The sequence below is a fragment of the Lepidochelys olivacea genome (genome assembly GCF_965140295.1).
Source record: "Lepidochelys olivacea isolate rLepOli2 genome assembly, chromosome: 9".
Classification (NCBI taxonomy): Eukaryota; Metazoa; Chordata; order Testudines; family Cheloniidae; genus Lepidochelys; species Lepidochelys olivacea.
In genome coordinates this window covers 83,354,891-83,374,154 of record NC_140419.1, presented here as the reverse complement: position 1 = coordinate 83,374,154, position 19,264 = coordinate 83,354,891, and the positions used below count along the sequence as shown (strand labels likewise).

General features: G+C 36.9%; 1 protein-coding gene across 3 annotated transcripts in view; it reads left to right on the top strand.

Moving 5' to 3' along the window:
* The window catches only part of ATRX (ATRX chromatin remodeler), a 140,806-nt gene that overhangs the window by 97,410 nt on the left and 24,132 nt on the right, over positions 1–19,264 (top strand). For all 3 annotated transcript variants that reach the window (XM_084640131.1, XM_084640130.1, XM_084640132.1), the window contains 5 exons: positions 2,650–2,803; positions 3,139–3,242; positions 6,873–6,981; positions 14,497–14,674; positions 16,233–16,427. In XM_084640131.1, the coding sequence (XP_084496257.1) occupies positions 2,650–2,803; positions 3,139–3,242; positions 6,873–6,981; positions 14,497–14,674; positions 16,233–16,427 (740 nt within the window). The remainder of the gene's footprint in view (positions 1–2,649; positions 2,804–3,138; positions 3,243–6,872; positions 6,982–14,496; positions 14,675–16,232; positions 16,428–19,264) is intronic.

Below are 19,264 nucleotides of genomic sequence, written 5' to 3'. Positions count from 1 at the left end.
ATAGCAGATTAGACAGCTGTTTATGATCTCAAGTCAATAACATTATATAGACTTAAATCAGGAATACATTTACATTCCAAAACAAAATGTAAACTCTTTGGGGAGAGACTCTGTGTGTACTTGTACGGTGCCTAGTACAAAGGATCTTTCCTGATGAAGGCCTCTGAGTATTACCTCAGTCTGGATTTTTAATAATCATATGAAAATTGTCTCCTCCTTTGCTTTTTTTGTTAAACTACTAAATATTAGAATCCCTTTTGTAGGCAAATGTGGATGACACCATTAACAGGAATGTATTTAAAAAAATAATGGTGTTTTGCACTTAATGTTAACTATTGCAAAAGAAATAAATCCAAAACTCTAGTTTTGATGGTACTTCCTGTATATTGTGCCTTTTGCAAAGAGTTTTTTTTGTTTGTTTTTTTTTAAAGTCTCATCACTGAGATGATTTAAATCTATTTTCCCAGACCCCTAACCCCTAAATGCAAAAAAAAAAAAAAAAAATGTATTGTTGGGAACAATCCTGCATAGCTCTGGTTTGATGAACTAGATAACCCCAAGGCCCAAGTACAGTGCCCTTTCTAAGGGTTGTAGACATTTGCTTGGAATTTAAGATCAGTATTTTAAAAGCAGTTATATCATTCTTGTAAAATCTTAGAGACTAACCAGTTTATTTGAGCGTGAGAAAGCTCATGCTCAAATAAATTGGTTAGTCTCTAAGGTGCCACAAGTACTCCTTTTCTTTTTGCGAATACAGACTAACACGGCTGTTACTCTGAAACTTGTAAAATCTGTGATTGAGTTTTAGGAAGCAAATATTAGTTGTAGGTGAAGAAGTTGAATGCTAATTTAGGAAAATGGAAGGTGACAGGACTGTGTATTAAAACAGTACGTAACACAGAAAAAGTGTGTGGAAGATAGTGACCCTCTAAGGATAACACACTAGTCTCTGAATTTTTTCTTTAATTCCATACCACTAACTGGCAGGACCTTTGGTTGAAGGGATAAGCCTTCTATATCGTAGAACATAAGAATGGCCATACTGGGTGAGACCAAATGTCCATCTAGACCAGTATCCTGTTTTTTGACAGTGGCCAATGACAGGTGCCCCAGAGGAAATGAATGGAACAGGTAATCACCAAGTGATCCATCCCATCACTCATTCCCAGCCTCCAGTAAACAGAGGCTAGGGACACCATTCCTGTCCATCCTGGCTAATAGCTATTGATGGACCTATTCTCCATGAACTTAGGATTTTCTTTTTTCTTCGAAAAAAGTAGATGTTATAGTCTTGGCCTTCACAACATCATCTGGCAAGGAGTTCCACAGGTTGACTGTGTGTTGTGTGAAAAAATACTTCCTTTTGTTTGTTTTAACCCTGCTGCCTATTAATTTGATTTGGTGACCTGTAGTTCTTGTGTTATGAGAAGGAGTAAAGAACACTTCCTTATTTACTGTCTCCACACCAGTCATGATTTTATAGACCTCTATCCTATCTCCACTTAGTCATCTCTTTACCAAACTGAAAAGTCTGTCTTATTAATCTCTCCTCATTCCATACCCCTAGTCATTTTTGTTGCCCTTTTCTGAAACTTTTCCAATTCCAACATACCTTTTTTGAGATGGAGCAACCACATTTGCATGCAGTATTCAAGATGTGGGCGTACCATGGATTTATATAGAGGGAATATGATATTTTCTGACTTATTTATCCTTTTCTTAATGATTCCCAACATTCTGTTAGCTTTTTTGACTGCCACTGCATATTGAGTGGATGTTTTCAGAGCACTATCCACAATGACTCCAAGATCTTTCTTGAGTGGTAACAGCAAATTTAGACCCCATCATTTTATACATATAGTTGGGATTATGTTTTCCAATGTGGATTACTTTGCATTTATCAACATTGAATTTCATCTGCCATTTTGTTGCTCGGTCACCCAGTATTGAGAGATCCTTATGTGGCTCTTCGCAGTCTGCCTGGGATTTAACGATCTTGCGCGATTTTGTATCATCTGCAAATTTTGCCATCTCACTGTTTACCCCTTTTCCCAGATTGTTTATGAATATATTGAATAGGACGGGGCCCGGTACAGACCCCTGGGGGACATCACTATTTACCTCTCTTCATTCTGAAAAATGACCATTTATTCTTACTCTTTGTTTCCTATCTTTTAACCAGTTACCAATCCATGAGAGGACCTTCCCTCTTATGATGACAGCTTACTTTGCTCATGAGCCTTTGGTGAGGGACTTCGTTAAAGGCTTTCTGAAAATCTAAGTACAATATAGTCACTGGATCCCCCTTGTCCACATGCTTGTTGACCCCCTCAAAGCATTTTAGTAGATTGGTGAGGCATGATTTCCCTTTACAAAAACCATGTTGACTCTTCTCCAACAAGTTATGTTCAACTGTGTGTCTGACAATGTTGTTCTTTACTTTATTTTCAACCAGTTTGCCTGGTACTGAAGTCAGGCTTACCATCCTGTTACTGCTGGGATCACCTCTGGAGCCTTTTTTAAAAATTTGTGTTACTTTTAAAAATTGGCGTCTTAAGAGTTTTTTTTAAACATTTGCCTTTTAGGAAAAGTCTCATGCTTTCGTTTTGAGGAGATTCTTTTTAGCTTAATACTATTTTTGTTATACAGGTAAAGCCACATCCTCTTCCAACCCAGGCAGCCCAGCTCCAGACTGGTACAAAGATTTTGTCACTGATGCAGATGCTGAAGTGTTGGAACATTCTGGGAAAATGGTGCTTCTCTTTGAAATTCTTCGCATGGCGGAAGAGCTTGGAGATAAAGTGTAAGTCATGTTAAATAATATATAGATTTGTAGAAATTTTTTAAATTGTTTAAATATATTATTCTGCCTTACCATTCTTTATTGTCCACCCTTTGTTAACACTTATTTTGCGCTCAGAGCTGTAGCTCAATTTGTGTTAGAGATGTGTGTGTTTAACTTATTTTTATCAGAAGAGCATTCCATGCTTGTCCAGTACTCCACCAAAGACATTCACTCCATTTTAAAGATCACATTCAGGGTGAAGGAAGAGAAGTAAAGCAAAACAATACAATAATTACATGCATTGAATGAATTTTAGTGGAAAATGTTGTATATTTCCGTATTTCTCTTTTCAGTCTAGTTTTTAGCCAGTCTCTAATATCACTGGATTTGATAGAAGATTTTCTGGAACTGGCAAGCAGGGACAAAACTGACAAAGATAAACCTGTTATTTATAAAGGTTAGTATAGCATTTCTATATCTTCCAAACAGTGACAGTGGAGAGAATTTCTTAATGTCATTTCCTGCTACAGATAGTATAGGTGTGAATTTTAACCCAATCCAGGGTACGGTGATTTTTTTTCACTTTACTGACCCATTGCCAATTCCTCTGGTTTCCCTGCTCGTCACTGGGGCTATCTCTGTAGAAAACCCAATATTTGACATATTGTGGTCCAAACTCCTTTTTAAAGAAAAAGTGAAACATTGGGTCTATTGCAAGATGTTGTTTGATTATTGTAACATTCTCTCAAAGGATAAATTTGTGTAAAATTGATTTAATTCTCCTGATGACATGCCAAAACCAATATGATAAGTTGACGTTTAGCTAGTTTTTGTATTTTTGGGACAACACATTGTATAACTTGGTGTAGCATCTGTAATATTTCCATCTTTCCACCTCACAATTATTCTGTAAAGTTAATTTGGTGATGGAGGCATCTGCAGAAGGAAGAATTCTTTTTTGCCTATGAAAGTCATTAAGGAAATTAGTTATTAAACTCCTTAATGTATTTGTTCTTGAATAAGTGTATGCTAATTCTGTAGTTGGAAAAGTATTATGGTTTTGTGGACTGAATATGGGCTCAAGGGCCAGGAAGTCTTGCATACTAGTCCCACATCTGGCACAGTCTCACTGGGTGGCCTTCAGCAAGTCACTTAACCTGTCTGTCTGTACCTCATCTAAAAGAAGGGGGTGATAATACCTATCTCACATGAGTATTATGAGAATCAAACTGAAGCACAGACATTAATCAGACATGTAAAATATAAAAGTAAATATTGTTAGAATGGCACTAACATCTGAACCTAAACCCTGTGGTCCGTTATGCATAACACCAAAAACATACATTCACTGGTAGCATTTCTCACGCTTGGTTTCAAATGTGTGCCTAATTTTTCAATTTATTTAACATGTTGAGGAGGCTATATTTTATCTAAAAAAAGTTCAGATGTTTAATTATTTTGCATTTGATTATCTCAAAAATGTCTCCTTTTTAAATCTTTCAATTTGGTACATTTATACTCTTGAATAAGGGCTGTGTGCTTTGTCTTGTTTGAAAAAAACATTGTTTTTTAAATAAAAGTTCTGGATATTTGAAGAGAGCATTCTGAATAGAAACAATAGATTAGTTTCTTAAACTTTGCAAATAGAAACCAGAATGTGATACTCTAAATCTTTCCTCCTGATCATTTAGGGTTGTCCAAATGAAGGAGTCCATTATACAGCTAGTTTATTAACCCTCTTTAGAGTATGGATCTGTTACTCAGGTTGAACGCTGCTTATCACCCTTTTCCTGTGACAGTATGCTCACGTTTCCTTCACATTTCAACTTGTCACCTGCACAACAGACTTCAAAATTGTGAAGCTAATTATTCCTTTTTAGCTCTTTGTTCATTCTAGATGGAAGGGAGATGAAACAGCTAATTCATTCTCAGACCAGAAGAGTTGCTACTCTTTTCCCAACATCACCAAATATGGGAGGGCTATTGGTCTGATTGCATGCTGTCTACCCCACCTGCTGTGGATCTTAGGCTGTTGCTACTGATTGCAGGCGTGTGCTCTATTTCATGTATTTATTATATTCTAAGCAGATGGGATGTCTTTCTTCTAGAAGTAGGGAGAGGAAGGTTTAGTCAGGGGCCATACAAAATGAAAACAGTTTTTACAAATGGAAAAACACTGAGTCTGATCCTCATTTTTAAGAGAGGGTTATTAAAGGAAATGACACTGGCTGTGCTGAAAAATTTAACATTTTGAGATTTTAATCAACCACACATTTCTAAACCTGCTCCCTTGTGTTGCATTGCAATAGGCTTTTTCATATTCTCACACATGGCACAAGGTATATTGTATTAGATCATATTTTCTTAGTAATGTGTCAGTAGTGTGAACTTTTTTCTCTAACCATAGATGTACATGTGTACTGTAGCATTTTGTTTTACATCTCTGTAATCTTGCAGTGAAAGACCCTTCATACTGTTTTTTATATGAATTCATATAACATTCCTTAAAAGATTTTTGTTTTGGTAGCATGGTGTTGAGCAATTAAATACCAAGTAATACAGGGACTTAGAAATATCAATATCATAGTTAGCTAGCTAGACATCGATAGCTCTCCATCTGCTGTCTATTTATATATTATTGCTCACTGCTGCTGTATTACCCGGAACTCTGTTGTCCATATAGCAAGCGTCTAAAGAGTATTTCCAGTATTTTGCTTCAGAACATTGGTCATCTGTGACCTCTGAGCTGTATATATCTTTATAGCCTGTCCATATAACTTGAGCTAATTTTACATGGTCTTTGTTTTTTCCTGTTTGTGATGGTTCTGTTGATGTACAACTCTCTCATGACTTAGCATGCAGTTTCTCATAATTCATTGTCACTCAGCATTACTACTTCCTACAAGAGCTGCTCTGATTTTAATCGATGGCCCGGTGGGGTTCATTTTGTGTAAATAAACCTTGACCTCCAGAAAAAATAAAAGGTTAGTTCTAAAAGGGAACAGAAAAATCTGCTTCTATCAGCTGTAATTTTTTTTTTACATTTGGAAAGAAGTAGCCATAACTCACTGGCTAATTAAACTCAAGCAGCTGCTCTAAATTTCAGTTCCAGAATGATTATACCTTGACTTTTTGAAATCTCCTTTCAAGCATTTACCTAAGGGGTACAATTTGTATAAGAGAGACTGCAGCCTAGAGTAATTGGAAACATACAGACTCCAAAGATCAATTAGAAAATTAGGGTTACTGGCATAATGCCTAAAGGTTAAATGTAGTTACTTTTTACAATTAACTTTTGCACTGAGGTTAAACAAGAAACTCGACTGATTTTGTTGCAAACGTGTCCAGACCTCTAGAAATTTGATATGACAAAGGGGGAAACACGTGAATCTTAGAAGAGCTAACTAAAGGTTACTGAAAATATTGCAATTAAAGTTTTCCCTCAGTGTATAAATCTTAATAAATCTCTCTAAATTGCAGGCTGCGTAAAGCTGCTTGTGGAAGTTTCACTTAGTTCATTTTTTTTAAATTGAGACTTTTCCTTGGGAAGAAGACAATACTGCTGGACCCTACATAGGGGGTAGAATCCTATTCAGAAAATAAATTTTATTTCATTCTTGGTTAACTCTAATTCTGCACTTCTTATTTTGGGCAAGGCTACCTGAGGATTGGGGAGTATCACAAAAGATATGAACTATTAGAGTAAAGGCTTTGGATACTTACTGTCCCAAATTATGATTACCACTATTTTCTGTAATCCTTCTGTGGATTATATTTCATAATTCAGGTTACACTGCATCATTTTCACAGCTCAACTGAGACGAGCAGCAATGGCAGGTACCCCCTTATGGGTTCTTCATTTATTTGTGCACATGTACTTTGGGGCACGGACATCATAGAGATCAAGTTCCTTGGGTATAAAATATTTTGATTGTTATAGAATAGCTGGTTCATGTGAGGTTGTATGATTGCTCCCTTAACTTTTAGTCTCAATCTGGCCCTGAATGATCAGTATTTAAATTATTGTGCTGCTAATATTTTCATATTGTGCTGGTGTCATTTAATCACCTTACCTTCAAATTTCTAGGTGAAGGAAAATGGTTCAGAAATATTGACTACTATCGTTTAGATGGTTCAACCACGGCTCAGTCAAGAAAGAAATGGGCTGAAGAATTTAATGATGAAACTAATGTGAGGTAAGATCATTCTATGTAGCTTTTTATTTCCTCTTTTCTTCCTACATCTGTTTTGTACTTATACTAACTTATGAACTCTTTTTAAGATAGTGCAGATACCAAAATATCCTCCCAGTGATAGAACTTTAATTATTTTTAAAGATATTTTACATAGGTTTTGTACCTGTACTGTTGCCCCTTCTTCCTCTGTAGTGTGTGTGTGTGTGTATGTATTTAATATTTTATAGCTAAGTGTCCCAGCACTTTCTGTTATGAGATCCTGTTTTCAGTTACTTATAACTTTGCTGACCTACGTAATTTAAATTTAAATTTTCTATGTCGGGTGTCTGCCTCTGATTATAGGCAAGTCATGTAAACTAAAACTTTCACAGGTGGCCATTGTGTTCCTTCATTTTCTTAGTATCCAACTTGAGACACCTGGGGTTTGATTTGCAGCAGGGCTGAGCACTCAGAATTGCAACGGAGGTGAATGGGAATTCTGTTCTGAACATATAAAGTGCTATTAAATGCTAATTATGCTGAAATAGTAGGCTCTAGGTATCTCAAATTGAGCACCCAGAATTAGTTGACAATTTTGCCTTTAGTGTTTGTCTCAGCTCCCCCTGTGTAAAAAATATTGATACCACTGCACCTCATGGGGATGTTAAACTTCAGTCATGAGATTATTACATGGTGCCACTGTATGGCAGAGTTAAGATATTTCGGTACCCTAACTATGTATTTTTGTACCTTAATTTTTGTTTTCTTTTAAGTTTAATATTAACTCTGAATTTCCTGGGTATATACACCTGGCTTTGGGATAATTGCAAAATCCATATAATGTACATTACCCTACATTACTAATATGTACTCTTAACATTAACTCTATTTTCATGTAATTTTTTTCTGGGAATTTTAGTCTTACCCAGGAGAGAATTTTGTGTGTGTGTGTGTGTGTGTGTCTGTGTGTTTGTAATGTAAACTATGCATGTGCAAGGCCACTGCACCAACCTGCTAACGTTTAAATTAGTAATGTAGTTTGTCTCTAAACACTCTCTCACAATACTGGCCAAATGTGAATGAATTTTAAAGACAATTATTTACGCTAAACATGGAGATGACCAGACTGCAAAAATTAATGAATTAAATAAGGGGTAGCAAAATAAGCTTTCATATTGATTTTTCTTAACTTTGAGTTAAGTCAGTGAAATAATGAAAAACAACTTTTAGTTTTGACTTGTGAGTTTGATAGTGTGTAGTTCCGCCCTTAATGAGGAGAAATGCATTTGATGTTGGGATTTTATTTGAGAAGAAAGGACTTCTGTCATTTTGTTAAAGGTTTCCTATTAAGTTGGTTGATTATAGGGTTTACTCTATGCCACATGCCTTGTCCTTTGATGTGGCAAGCTTACTATCCCTTGCACATGTTGAATATATTCAGCCAACTTCTGAATGGAACAAATGGGAATCACTCTGTTGCAGCATTGGTCCATTAACCTGACAATAAATGCATCTCACTAATATTTATTTACTAAATTAGTTTTAAAATGAATGAAAAGGTTATTCCTTATATCTCCTCAACAAGGCTAGGTTTTCTCCAATAAACAGTTCTCAGTGTAACAGGTATGCTTTGTATTGCATTTTCACAGCTATTTGTGTACAATTTTTGAATTTTCATAAATATAAATGTTCTCTTTCTGTAGCACTGTTTCATGGATAATTTAGTTATGGTTGGAAAAGACTATTTTCAGATGCATATAACAGTTTGAAAATATTAATCATTGGCTGATATTTTTCGTGATTGTTGACATTGGTTTTTGTGGAGAAATTCTAGTAAAAATATAGATGGCTTTTTTTGTTTTGTTTTTTTCAGGCCCCTTGTTGTGCGTGGATAAGTTTGAAATATAAACCTTAAACCATACAGCTGAAACCTGTCCCTCAATTTCTCTGTCAATTTGGTTTTGGTTTTATAATTATATTTTCCTCTTTATTAAAATTTCTCTCCTTCTGTTACAATTGGAAAGGCCTACACAAACGGGGAAGAAGACTGGCTATACAGTGAAACCAGCCATACACTAAGTTTTTTATCAGATGAATAAAGCAAACTGAAAAACGGATTTTTTTTCCTCCAGTCTAATTTAGTCATCGTAAGTTTTATTTGTAACAATAGCAGTTATGGAACTTCTGTCTGAATTTTTTTTATTACATGTTTGAAAATTACATATCAAATATACAGGAAACTAACATTTCTGGATCCTGATACTGCCCCAGTCTGAGACATTTGAGCCATGTCATGCTTCCTGCATATATGGGAGGCTGTTCAGATTTGTCAGTGAGGCCGTTGGGCGTGACCACACTCCTGCTTTCGTGCCAAAGTCTCTGCCTCAGTTTTGAAAATCTACAGGATCTAGAACACAAAATATTCTCTTTTTAAATTCTCTAAGACACATGCACCAGTGGCATCAAAGTTAAAGTATATGTCAATATCTGTTGTGAGGGGGTTTTCTTCCCTAGATGGAAAAATAGAAGCCATCCACAGAGGGAACCCTGAAGCTATTTCAGCAGCCCATAAGGGCTTACAGGGCAACCACATGCTGCAGATGACCTACAAATCCTTAACTCCCAGAACCATGGTTGATTCAAGTGGTATGCTAAGTAGAGTGTTCATAGTGAATACATCCATGGGACATCAGGAAGCTGGCAACAAGAGCCATGGAAGTAAATGCAGTGACCTGGCATTGACTCTAGCTTAGTTCCTGAGTAGCAGATAACTATTCAAAGGAAATCCTCTGTGCCTCAAAATTTGCAGATAGAATTCTGGCTGGTGAGAAGTCCAATGAAGGTAAAGGACGAATACAGCCTTATATAAGGGCATAAGCTCCTTTCATTCCTACTCCCCGAAAAAAATACCAGAAAACGGATGCCAAGTGGAAGTCCAGATCAGAGAATGGGTTCAATCCCTCTTTCCAATCCAAACATTAGTGTATTAACGCAACTAGGATTACTTCCATCCACAAATTGGTTTAGTGACAGGCTGTTCCACTTCTCAGACATCTAATTTTAATCAGCTTCAGACAGGTGGATACAGGCGATAGTGCAAGATGAATACTTAGTTACTCTGGAACTTTAAGCACCTTCATCACCACCTCTCCATCCTCAAGAAAGAGCAAGCACTTCCAAAGTGGTGTTCCAGATTTTTCTAAGTATGAAAAAGAACTAGAGGAGATCAAGCTCAAGAGAGTGAAAAGGTTGACGAAGAAAACAGTTCAGAATGGAGACTCTAGCTTTTGCTACCATTGGAATCTCTTCGGAGGACTTCATGGCCTCAACAGAACCTTATGTGCATTTTCTAGTCAGGCCCTATTTTCACCAGTTTCTTCATTTTGCCTACAAAAATCACCAATTTTAATAAATAACATTACCTTTCAATCTATCCTCTGCTCCTTTGGTATTCACAAAGCCATTTAGTTAAATCCCTGGACTCCTTCAGTAAGTTAGTGTATCTATATCCATTCATTAAAGGCAGACTCATCATAGCATCGTTTTCAGGGGCCACAAAGGAAATTACATTAAGGATCCTTTCTGTACTTCAAGCATAAGGGTTCCTGGTAAACTTAGCTGTTCTTCAAGAGGATCTTCCACCTAGGGAGACCCAAGGAGAACTAGAGTCTTCCTGAAACAGTACAGCTTGAAAAGATCCAGGCACTATTCTGGAAGGTGTTACAGAACTGAAGGTCATCCATCTATTGTCACTTGCATTTATCTTCTGTCTAAGGAGTAATCAGTGTTCAAGAGACATGACCGTACATGACAGAGCTTCAGGGATTCCTCTTGGGGTCTGGAACCATTCCCAATATGAGATGATATAAAGGAAAGAGAAGAGTGACAATCCCACTGTTAATCATTTCCCTGCCATTGCAGGGGCTTTGCGCATGGTATACCTCAGTCCCTCCTATTCTCTGCCTGTAGCACATAGTAGTCTAGTCTCCTGTGGACTGTAATACTTTGGTCTAATTTTGTTGTTGGGGTTAGTATGGGGGTGCTGGGTGGGGTTGGAGGCTTGTGATGTACATCAAGTCAGATTAGATGATCTAGTGGTTACTTCTGGCCTTAAAATCTATGGTTCCATGGTGATAGAAAAACCCATATGATGGCAGGATCCTCCTTCCACTACCCAGTCCCTGAAATCTTGTCTACTGATACCAGTATTTCAGATTGCGGAGCACACATGGACCATCAAAATACAAAGAGTGGATAAAAAGGTCAGAGGCAGAAAGGTTCCTGAACAACATCTTGAAAGAGATCTAGATAGAGTTAGGCTGGCTCTTTGGCATTTTATTAGCACTAAGGGAAATAGTATGTCCTAGTTCAGACAAAAAAGGAAACCCCACAACTGTGGCATGTATAAATCAGTAGTGGCGTACAAATGTTTCAAGTCTAAATGCTGAAACAATACAGATTTTTTTTTCCTGGACAAAAGCTCAGCTGGCCTCCATTAAAATGATCCATGTAAAGAAGTCACTGAACACATAACCAGACTGGTTAAACTATCTGCAGACAGTCAATATTCTATATGGTCCCTGAATCAGGAAGTATTCTTTCTGATATCCATAGAGCCAGGTTCAAGTATATACATCCAGATGAAACTCAGAGGTGTGGCTTTTCTTCACCAGGGAAGCAGACCACAAATTAGCGAGGCCACACTGACTCTCAGATAGCTAGATTGGTTTCTTTCCTTCTCCCCCTCCTTCTGCCACTAGGAAGAAAGTGATTTATTAGATAAAAGAGGAAACATCTGTCTATTCCTCACACGTTCTTGTCAACTGCTAGAAATGGCTCACCTTGATTATCACTACAAAAGGTTCTCCCCTCCCTCTGCCCCCGCTCTCCTGCTGGTAATAGCTCACCTTACCTGATCACTCTTGTTACAGTGTGTATGGTAACACTTATTGTTTCATGTTCTCTGTGTATATAAATCTCCCCACTGTATTTTCCACTGCATGCATCCAATGAAGTAAGCTGTAGCTCACGAAAGCTTATGCTCAAATAAATTGGTTAGTCTCTAAGGTGCCATAAGTACTCCTTTTCTTTTTGCGGATACAGACTAACACGGCTGCTACTCTGAAATCTATCATTCTTGTCACTGCAAATTGGCCAAGAAGGTATTTAGACCTAGTGGAAAAGTTGCAAAAGTCCCTGCTCTGTCTTTCCATTAAGTAGATGTCTGCTCCTGCATTCTGTTCCAGACTGACCGAGCCTAAAACTTTGGCTTTGAGTAGCAAGAACTGAACAAAATGGGATACTTTTCCAAAGTATACTCTTCTAACCTCATTCAGGCTGTCCTATTCTCTGCCTATGCAAGCTTTTGAACTGAATGCCCGTAAGGATGTTAACATACAAAAATCAGCACCAGGAAATCAGGCATTCCAGCTCTTTTTGGAGTTCTTTGCGGTGGCCTTGACTTGAATCTTAGACTTCCTTCCACAGTGTCTTATATCTCGGTGTTAAACTAGGCCAAAAACTCATGCTTATCTAAATACCTGATGTCATCAAAGTAGCTTATAGTAGTATAACTGTCCAAACCAAGCACTAGGTGTACCTTTCTTATCTAGAATTGGCCCAGAGTGGTACAAGTTCTTATGAACCATCCAATGGCCTGAAATGCCCTTTTTTATTTCTTTTCCATGAAAACTTTCTTCTTGGTTGTAACCAGGTTGGCAAGAACAGTCTTGGAAATCTCTGCTTTTAGGAATATACATCTTCTTACTATATTTTCTGTGATGACAAAGTAGTTATTGGTAATCAAGGTTAATTCATAGGAAATTGTTTTGTCTTCATTTACTTTGAATCTTCAACACCTGAAAGGATAAGTACAGCATATGTCAGAACAGCAATTAAAATATTCCTAAGTGGAATTGATCAGTATAGAAAAACGTCATCTTTGTTCATTTGCATTTACCCTAAATGTCTAGCCTTGAATGCATCCAAATACTCTGTGGCTAGGTGGATCAAATAATGTATCACTGAAGCATATTAAGTCACAGGAAAAAAAAAACATGATTCAACTTATTCCACAATCTCATCCTGGTCAGAAAGAACATCAGCTACCACAGAGGAAATCTGTGAAGCTACCACCTTGTCATCCATGGATACTTTTATATATCAGTACAGACAGAAAAGTGTCTCCAAACAATGTCTCAAAATAGATTAATACCATTTTAGGCAAGGGGAAACAGTTTGCTTCTGTCCTACTTATGTCTTCCTCTCTCTAATATTTTCTTCCTGCTCACTACATCCCAAATGTCTTGGACTTGGGGAACTTTCAGGATTGAGAATGGAAAGTTTACCAAATTACTGCTTTACTGGGTCTGACCTGTCTCAATGTCCACTTCACTCAAGATGAGTTTTTCAGGTATGTTGATGATGGTCTCTGTGAGTCCATCTGTTTAGTTAACACAGTTGAATTAGGCATTATGGTTGTTTGTTTAATTTAATAAGGATTCAGAGTTTCCATAAAGCACTGGAAGTTCATATCTGGAGTAAAGGTAGAAGGTGCATTGCCAAGCCCTGGTGCCTCATGAGCTACCTCTACTCTCAGATAGATAGATATACGTGTGCGTGTGTGTGTGTGTATATATATATATATATAATATGCAGTTGTACATATTAATTGAAGCTCTTTTGTTTCATGAATTTTCCCAAATACATATGTCAACATTCAAATTAATATCTGTAATGCAGCCAATTGTATATTTAAAAAGCAATAAATGGAATAAACTTAATTCATGCAGTGTTAAAACTGCACTAATCAATGACTTTTAAGTTATATTCCCCAAATTCTGCCACTACTTACATGCTAAGTTGCAAGTTAAAACTTATGCAGTAATAAGAATATTACACACTTGCAAAAAGGTACAATTACTGTTGTTATAAGTTTAGAATCCTTGCATTTTGTGTTTTTTAAAATGTCAATCTCAATGTTACATGAGATTTTTTGCATTGTTAATTTAAAGTTAATCTTGGGTGATAGTGACATGTAAAGAAACAAAGGTGCGTTATTTTATAAAAAATGTCCTAGAAACAGTTTCATGCCAAGGAATTTTTAAAGTCTGCTTTCCAGATAATAGTTCCAATGACACCAACCAGCATGTATTCATTTTTAAATGATGGTTTAACTTGGCATAACTAATTTTCTTACGTTTGATCCTGAATTCAAATGTCTGAAGAAAAAGATTTTTTTTCCTCTCAGAACAATTCTTGGTAACAAATGACTTCTTAAAGTCCCTGTCCTGTAATTCTGACAGCTGGTTAGCAGCTTTGCCCTTTTATTTAGAACATAAGTTGCAAATTTTACAACTTCATGGTTTTAGATTATTTTGAATCATTATAATTTATGAATAATTCATAATAGGACCCCAGAGGATTTAGGTTACAGCATTTCAAAAACTTCATGTTTGTAACAGTTAAGGAATCCAAGGTAAGAGAAGTCAGTTTGTAAAATATTACATTTCATAATTTTATTTTTTGTTGTTTCAGAGGTCGTTTGTTTATTATTTCCACTAAGGCAGGATCCCTTGGAATTAATCTGGTGGCTGCTAATAGAGTGATTATCTTTGACGCCTCTTGGAATCCATCCTATGATATTCAGAGTATCTTTAGGGTTTACCGCTTTGGGCAGAACAAACCTGTGTTTGTGTACAGGTTCTTGGCTCAGGTACGTATGATTTGGATGCTTCTCATTCATCCTTTCAGGCTCAGATCCTGATGTCTTATCTGTAAAGACGGACCCTTACATCCTTATGGACTCTTTTTGAAGTCTGGGGGGGGGGCTACACAGGAAAAGGGGTCCACTGGTGTAGATCAGATAGTAGAATTGGGGTTTAAGATTGTCAGACCATTAGAAAAGAAAAAAATTGTGTATATTAAGTCCAGAAGGGTCCAGTAAGATCAGCTAGTTTGACCTACAACATAATACATACCGTAGATTTTCACTCATGATTCCTGCATCAAGTTCACAGCTTCTGGTTGAGCCAGAGCATATCTTTTAGAAAGACGTCCAGTCCTGATTTAAAGACTCCCAAGTGATGGAGAATCAACCATATCCATAGGTAATTTGTTCCTGTTTTTGTTTAACCTCACTGTTTAAAAATATGTGCCTTATTTTTAGTCTGAATGTGTCTAGCTCCAGCTTCAAGCCATTGGATCTTGTGCCTTTTTCTGATAGATTCAAGGCCCTCTATTACAAGAATTTTTTCTAGTTTAGGTAGTTATAGGTCTTCAATACATATCTTAATCTTCTAATTATTTATCTTAATAGCTTGAACTTCTTTAGTCTCTTACTGTAAGATAAGGAGTACTTGTGGCACCTTAGAGACTAACCAATTTATTTGAGCATAAACTTTCGTGAGCTACAGCTCACTTCATCGGATGCAACATGAGCTGTAGCTCACGAAAGCTTATGCTCAAATAAATTGGTTAGTCTCTAAGGTGCCGCAAGTACTCCTTTTCTTTTTGCGAATACAGACTAACACGGCTGCTACTCTGAATACTGTGAGATAGTTTTTCCAGAACTTAAATCATTCTTGTAGCTTTTATCTGAATCATTTTCAATTTCACATCCTTTTTAAAATTGTGAACACCAGAACTACACGCGCTATTTTCATTTAATCTATATAGAATGCCAATACTACTCCCTACGTCTGCTCTCTATTCTCCTGCTTATACATTCAAGGATCACATTTTCTTACCCACCATATCACACCAGAACTCATGTTCAGTTGAGCCCAGTCCCATGTCCCCTAAGTTTTTTTTTTTTTTAAAAGCTGTCATTGAATGTAACCCATCTGTTTCTTATTTAGTGTGATTTTTGTTTTTGTTTAACTTAAAATAAGGTGAACGATGCAACAGAATTATCAATTTTTTTCATATTCATATTTTAAAAACTACAATTTCGGGAGGTTGTGCAAAAGCTGATTTCTTCAGGAAGCTAAAGAAATTAAAATATATTGATTACACTAATAAATAGACATGCACCATTAGTTGCATTGGCAATTCATGTTCCTTTGTGGTGTTTCATTCAGGGACTACATTCATTTTTAAACAATTTAGCAAACTACGGGAGACGTATTGGAGTAAAGTTCTTTATCTTTTTGAACAAACGTTAATGATATGATAGTGTTGTTCTTATCATTGCTGTTTTTCTCAGTGACAGAATAACTTGATACCATTTGTGTGTTTAGATTTAAAAAATCAAATATTTGGATTTTTTTTAGGGAACAATGGAGGACAAGATATATGATCGTCAAGTAACAAAGCAGTCACTGTCTTTCCGAGTAGTTGACCAGCAGCAGGTTGAGCGTCACTTTACCATGAATGAGCTTACAGAGCTCTATACCTTTGAGCCAGACTTGCTGGATGACCCTAATTCAGAAAAGAAAAAGAAGAGGGATACACCCATGCTGCCAAAGGTAACATAATTCACAAATCTTTCATAAATCTTTAAGCCTGTTCAAGTGGACAGTGCTCTCTTTCTTAGGAGGGAAAGAGTGTTATGAAAAGATTGGGATTGTTTACTTTTAAAGGGAAACAAATAAGAGGGGACATGATAAAAATATATAAGATAATGAATGAAATAGAGAAGGTGAATGGATCTTCTGTTCCTCCTGACCCTCAACACAAGAACAAGGGGACCTTCAATTCACTTAAAAGGTTGGAAATTCATACCAAAAAAGGGAAGGATTTTTCCTGCAACATGTGATTAAACTGTGGAACTTGTTGCCAGAAGAAGTCATTGAGGCCAAGATTCAAAAAGGGATTGAATATTTACATGGATGTCAGGAATGTTCAGAGTTATCACACTGAATGATGACAAATTTTTAGCGGCTATTAAACCTTGTTCTTCAGGGTTTAAGTCATCGGTGGGCAAACTACAGTCCACGGGCCACATCCAGCCTGCGGGACCATTCTGCCCATTCCGCCGCGCGGGCTCCTGCCGCTCTGAGTGGCATGGTGAGGCGGTGGTGGCGGCGGTGGGGGGGTTGGGTAGGGAGTGCCAGGAGGCGGTTAGGGGCAGGGGTTCGGGGGGGGTCAGTCAGGGGACAGGGAGCAGGGGGCGGCTGGATGGGGCGGAGGTTCTAGGGCGGTCAGGGAACGGGGGGGTTGGATAGGGTGTGGGAGTCCTGGGGGGCCTGTCAGGCGGCAGGGGTGTGGATAGGTCGGGGCAGTCAGGGAGCAGGGGAGGTTGGATGGGGGTGGGATCCCAGGGGGTGGGTGGGGGATCCCAGGAGGGGAGGTCAGGGGACAAGGAGCAGGGGGGGTTAGATGGGTTGGGGATTCTGAGGGGGACAGTGAGGGGGTTGGAAGTGGGAGGGGGCGAATAGGGGGCAGGGTCCAGGCTGTTTAGGGGGCACAGCCTTCCCTACCCCGGCCCTCCATATAGTTTTGCGCCCCGATGTGGCTCTCTGGCCGAAAGGTTTGCCCACCCCTGGTTTAAGTCAATCTATGTCAGTCTTACAGTAACTTCAAGTAGAGAAAGTGTGTTATAGCCATAAATACACAGAGCACTTGTTTTGGTCATTGTTTTCAAAACAGATTTGAAAATAAGGTAAGTGTAAGATAGCTATTGTTTGTAGTACATTTAAGATCACAGTTAATAAAAATAAATTTAACATTAAATGTAGTCTGATAAAGGTTAATTCCTGAGTAACCAACCTGTTGTGAAATTAAGTCTTTCACTTACTATAACAATCATTTCATACAACTTCACGTTTTCCATGTATAAAATAACCTAAGTAGATCCTTTATGTAGTAAAGTGATCATATTTCTTTCAGTTTTATTTGTAAGACTTTTGTAGTTGGCCCTTGGAGAAAATATTTAGGGCTTTTTTAGGTAGGTTTTTTTCAGTTTCAGCTGAATTAGTATTTAATGGTTTCATAATATTGAAGCAAAGTGGACCAAACTTCTGCACCACAAAGCCCACCACCAAGTGCAAGACGCATTGTTTTGATTTTGCATTTGCTAATATTAACAAATAAAAAAAGTGCTATTTAATTTTTTTTTATTCCCATGCAATTCTTGAGGAAAAGAAGGGAGAAAGAAAGAACCACACATGGTAGAAGCTACTCATTTAACTTAATATATTTCTGTTAGGCACTGAGATACTACAGTAATGAAGGCACTCCTGAAAAGAATACAATAGAATAGAAATGATGTCAAAATCATGTAATTTGGTATTAATTTAAATTTGTTGTAAGCAATTAAAGAGCAAATGTTCCAAGCATACATGTGAGGAAAATATAGATATTTCTAAATGACTTGGTTGCTATTGTATTTAATTGATTGTAAACTGTCTGGAGGGGGAGAAATGCTTTTCTCCTGCTTTATCGTGACCCTGTTTCTTTTTCAATGAAAGATGGCATATTCTCCATTTTAAAGAATCTATTTTTAGATTACTAGAATATGATTCATTATTGTTAAACACCAGACTGGTTTTCCTTGAATTGTTAGGCCAGACATTTTTTTAGATGGATTTTTACTAGACCACCTAGAGTGCCATGCAGCTGTCAGAGGGCTTTCGGCGATGTTAGCCCAGTACAGAGCCACTATAGCATGGTCATTTTAAAACAGTTGAAAACAAACTTTATTGACTCTATCTAAATCCTTCTTATTATGAGATTTTTCAATTCAAGCAGTAAGTCATAGATAATTTTCTTAATAGTGGTTTTATTGTAACTTCGCCAGTGAATTAAATTCTCTAGTTATTTAATTTGTTTCTCCAGTTTAGAATTAACATCTGCTTTAAAAGAAAATTATTTATAAAGTTAATATATTATCCTATTTTGATTATTTTATTTACTGTATGTTGATAGCTCCACAAAGAATAGTTGATACATCTCAGGATATTTGTATATTCTTAAGAATAGTTCTTCATAATATATCCAAATGCCTCTTCAGTAAAATTTGGACTGGTTTTGGTCTTCATGAAATGATCTGATTATGATTAGTGATTTTGGAATTTTGAGCAAACCATCTTCTGTAGTAATTATACTCTGAAAGTTATGTCTTTTCTAACGTACAATTTTAGTAATGCTCACAAGAGTCTATCCAGTTGTGAATATTAAAATACCACTAAGGAGTTAAATGTTGGAAATAAATTCCAAAAATATAGATTTGTTTAAATAAAGTCTGTGTCATTAGAATGGATATCTTGACAGAGAAACATGAGTGTAGAAAAAAGATACACATACAAGTTGACAAACTGATATAATACTTCAGAACAAATTTGCAAACATCAGCTAAATTCCT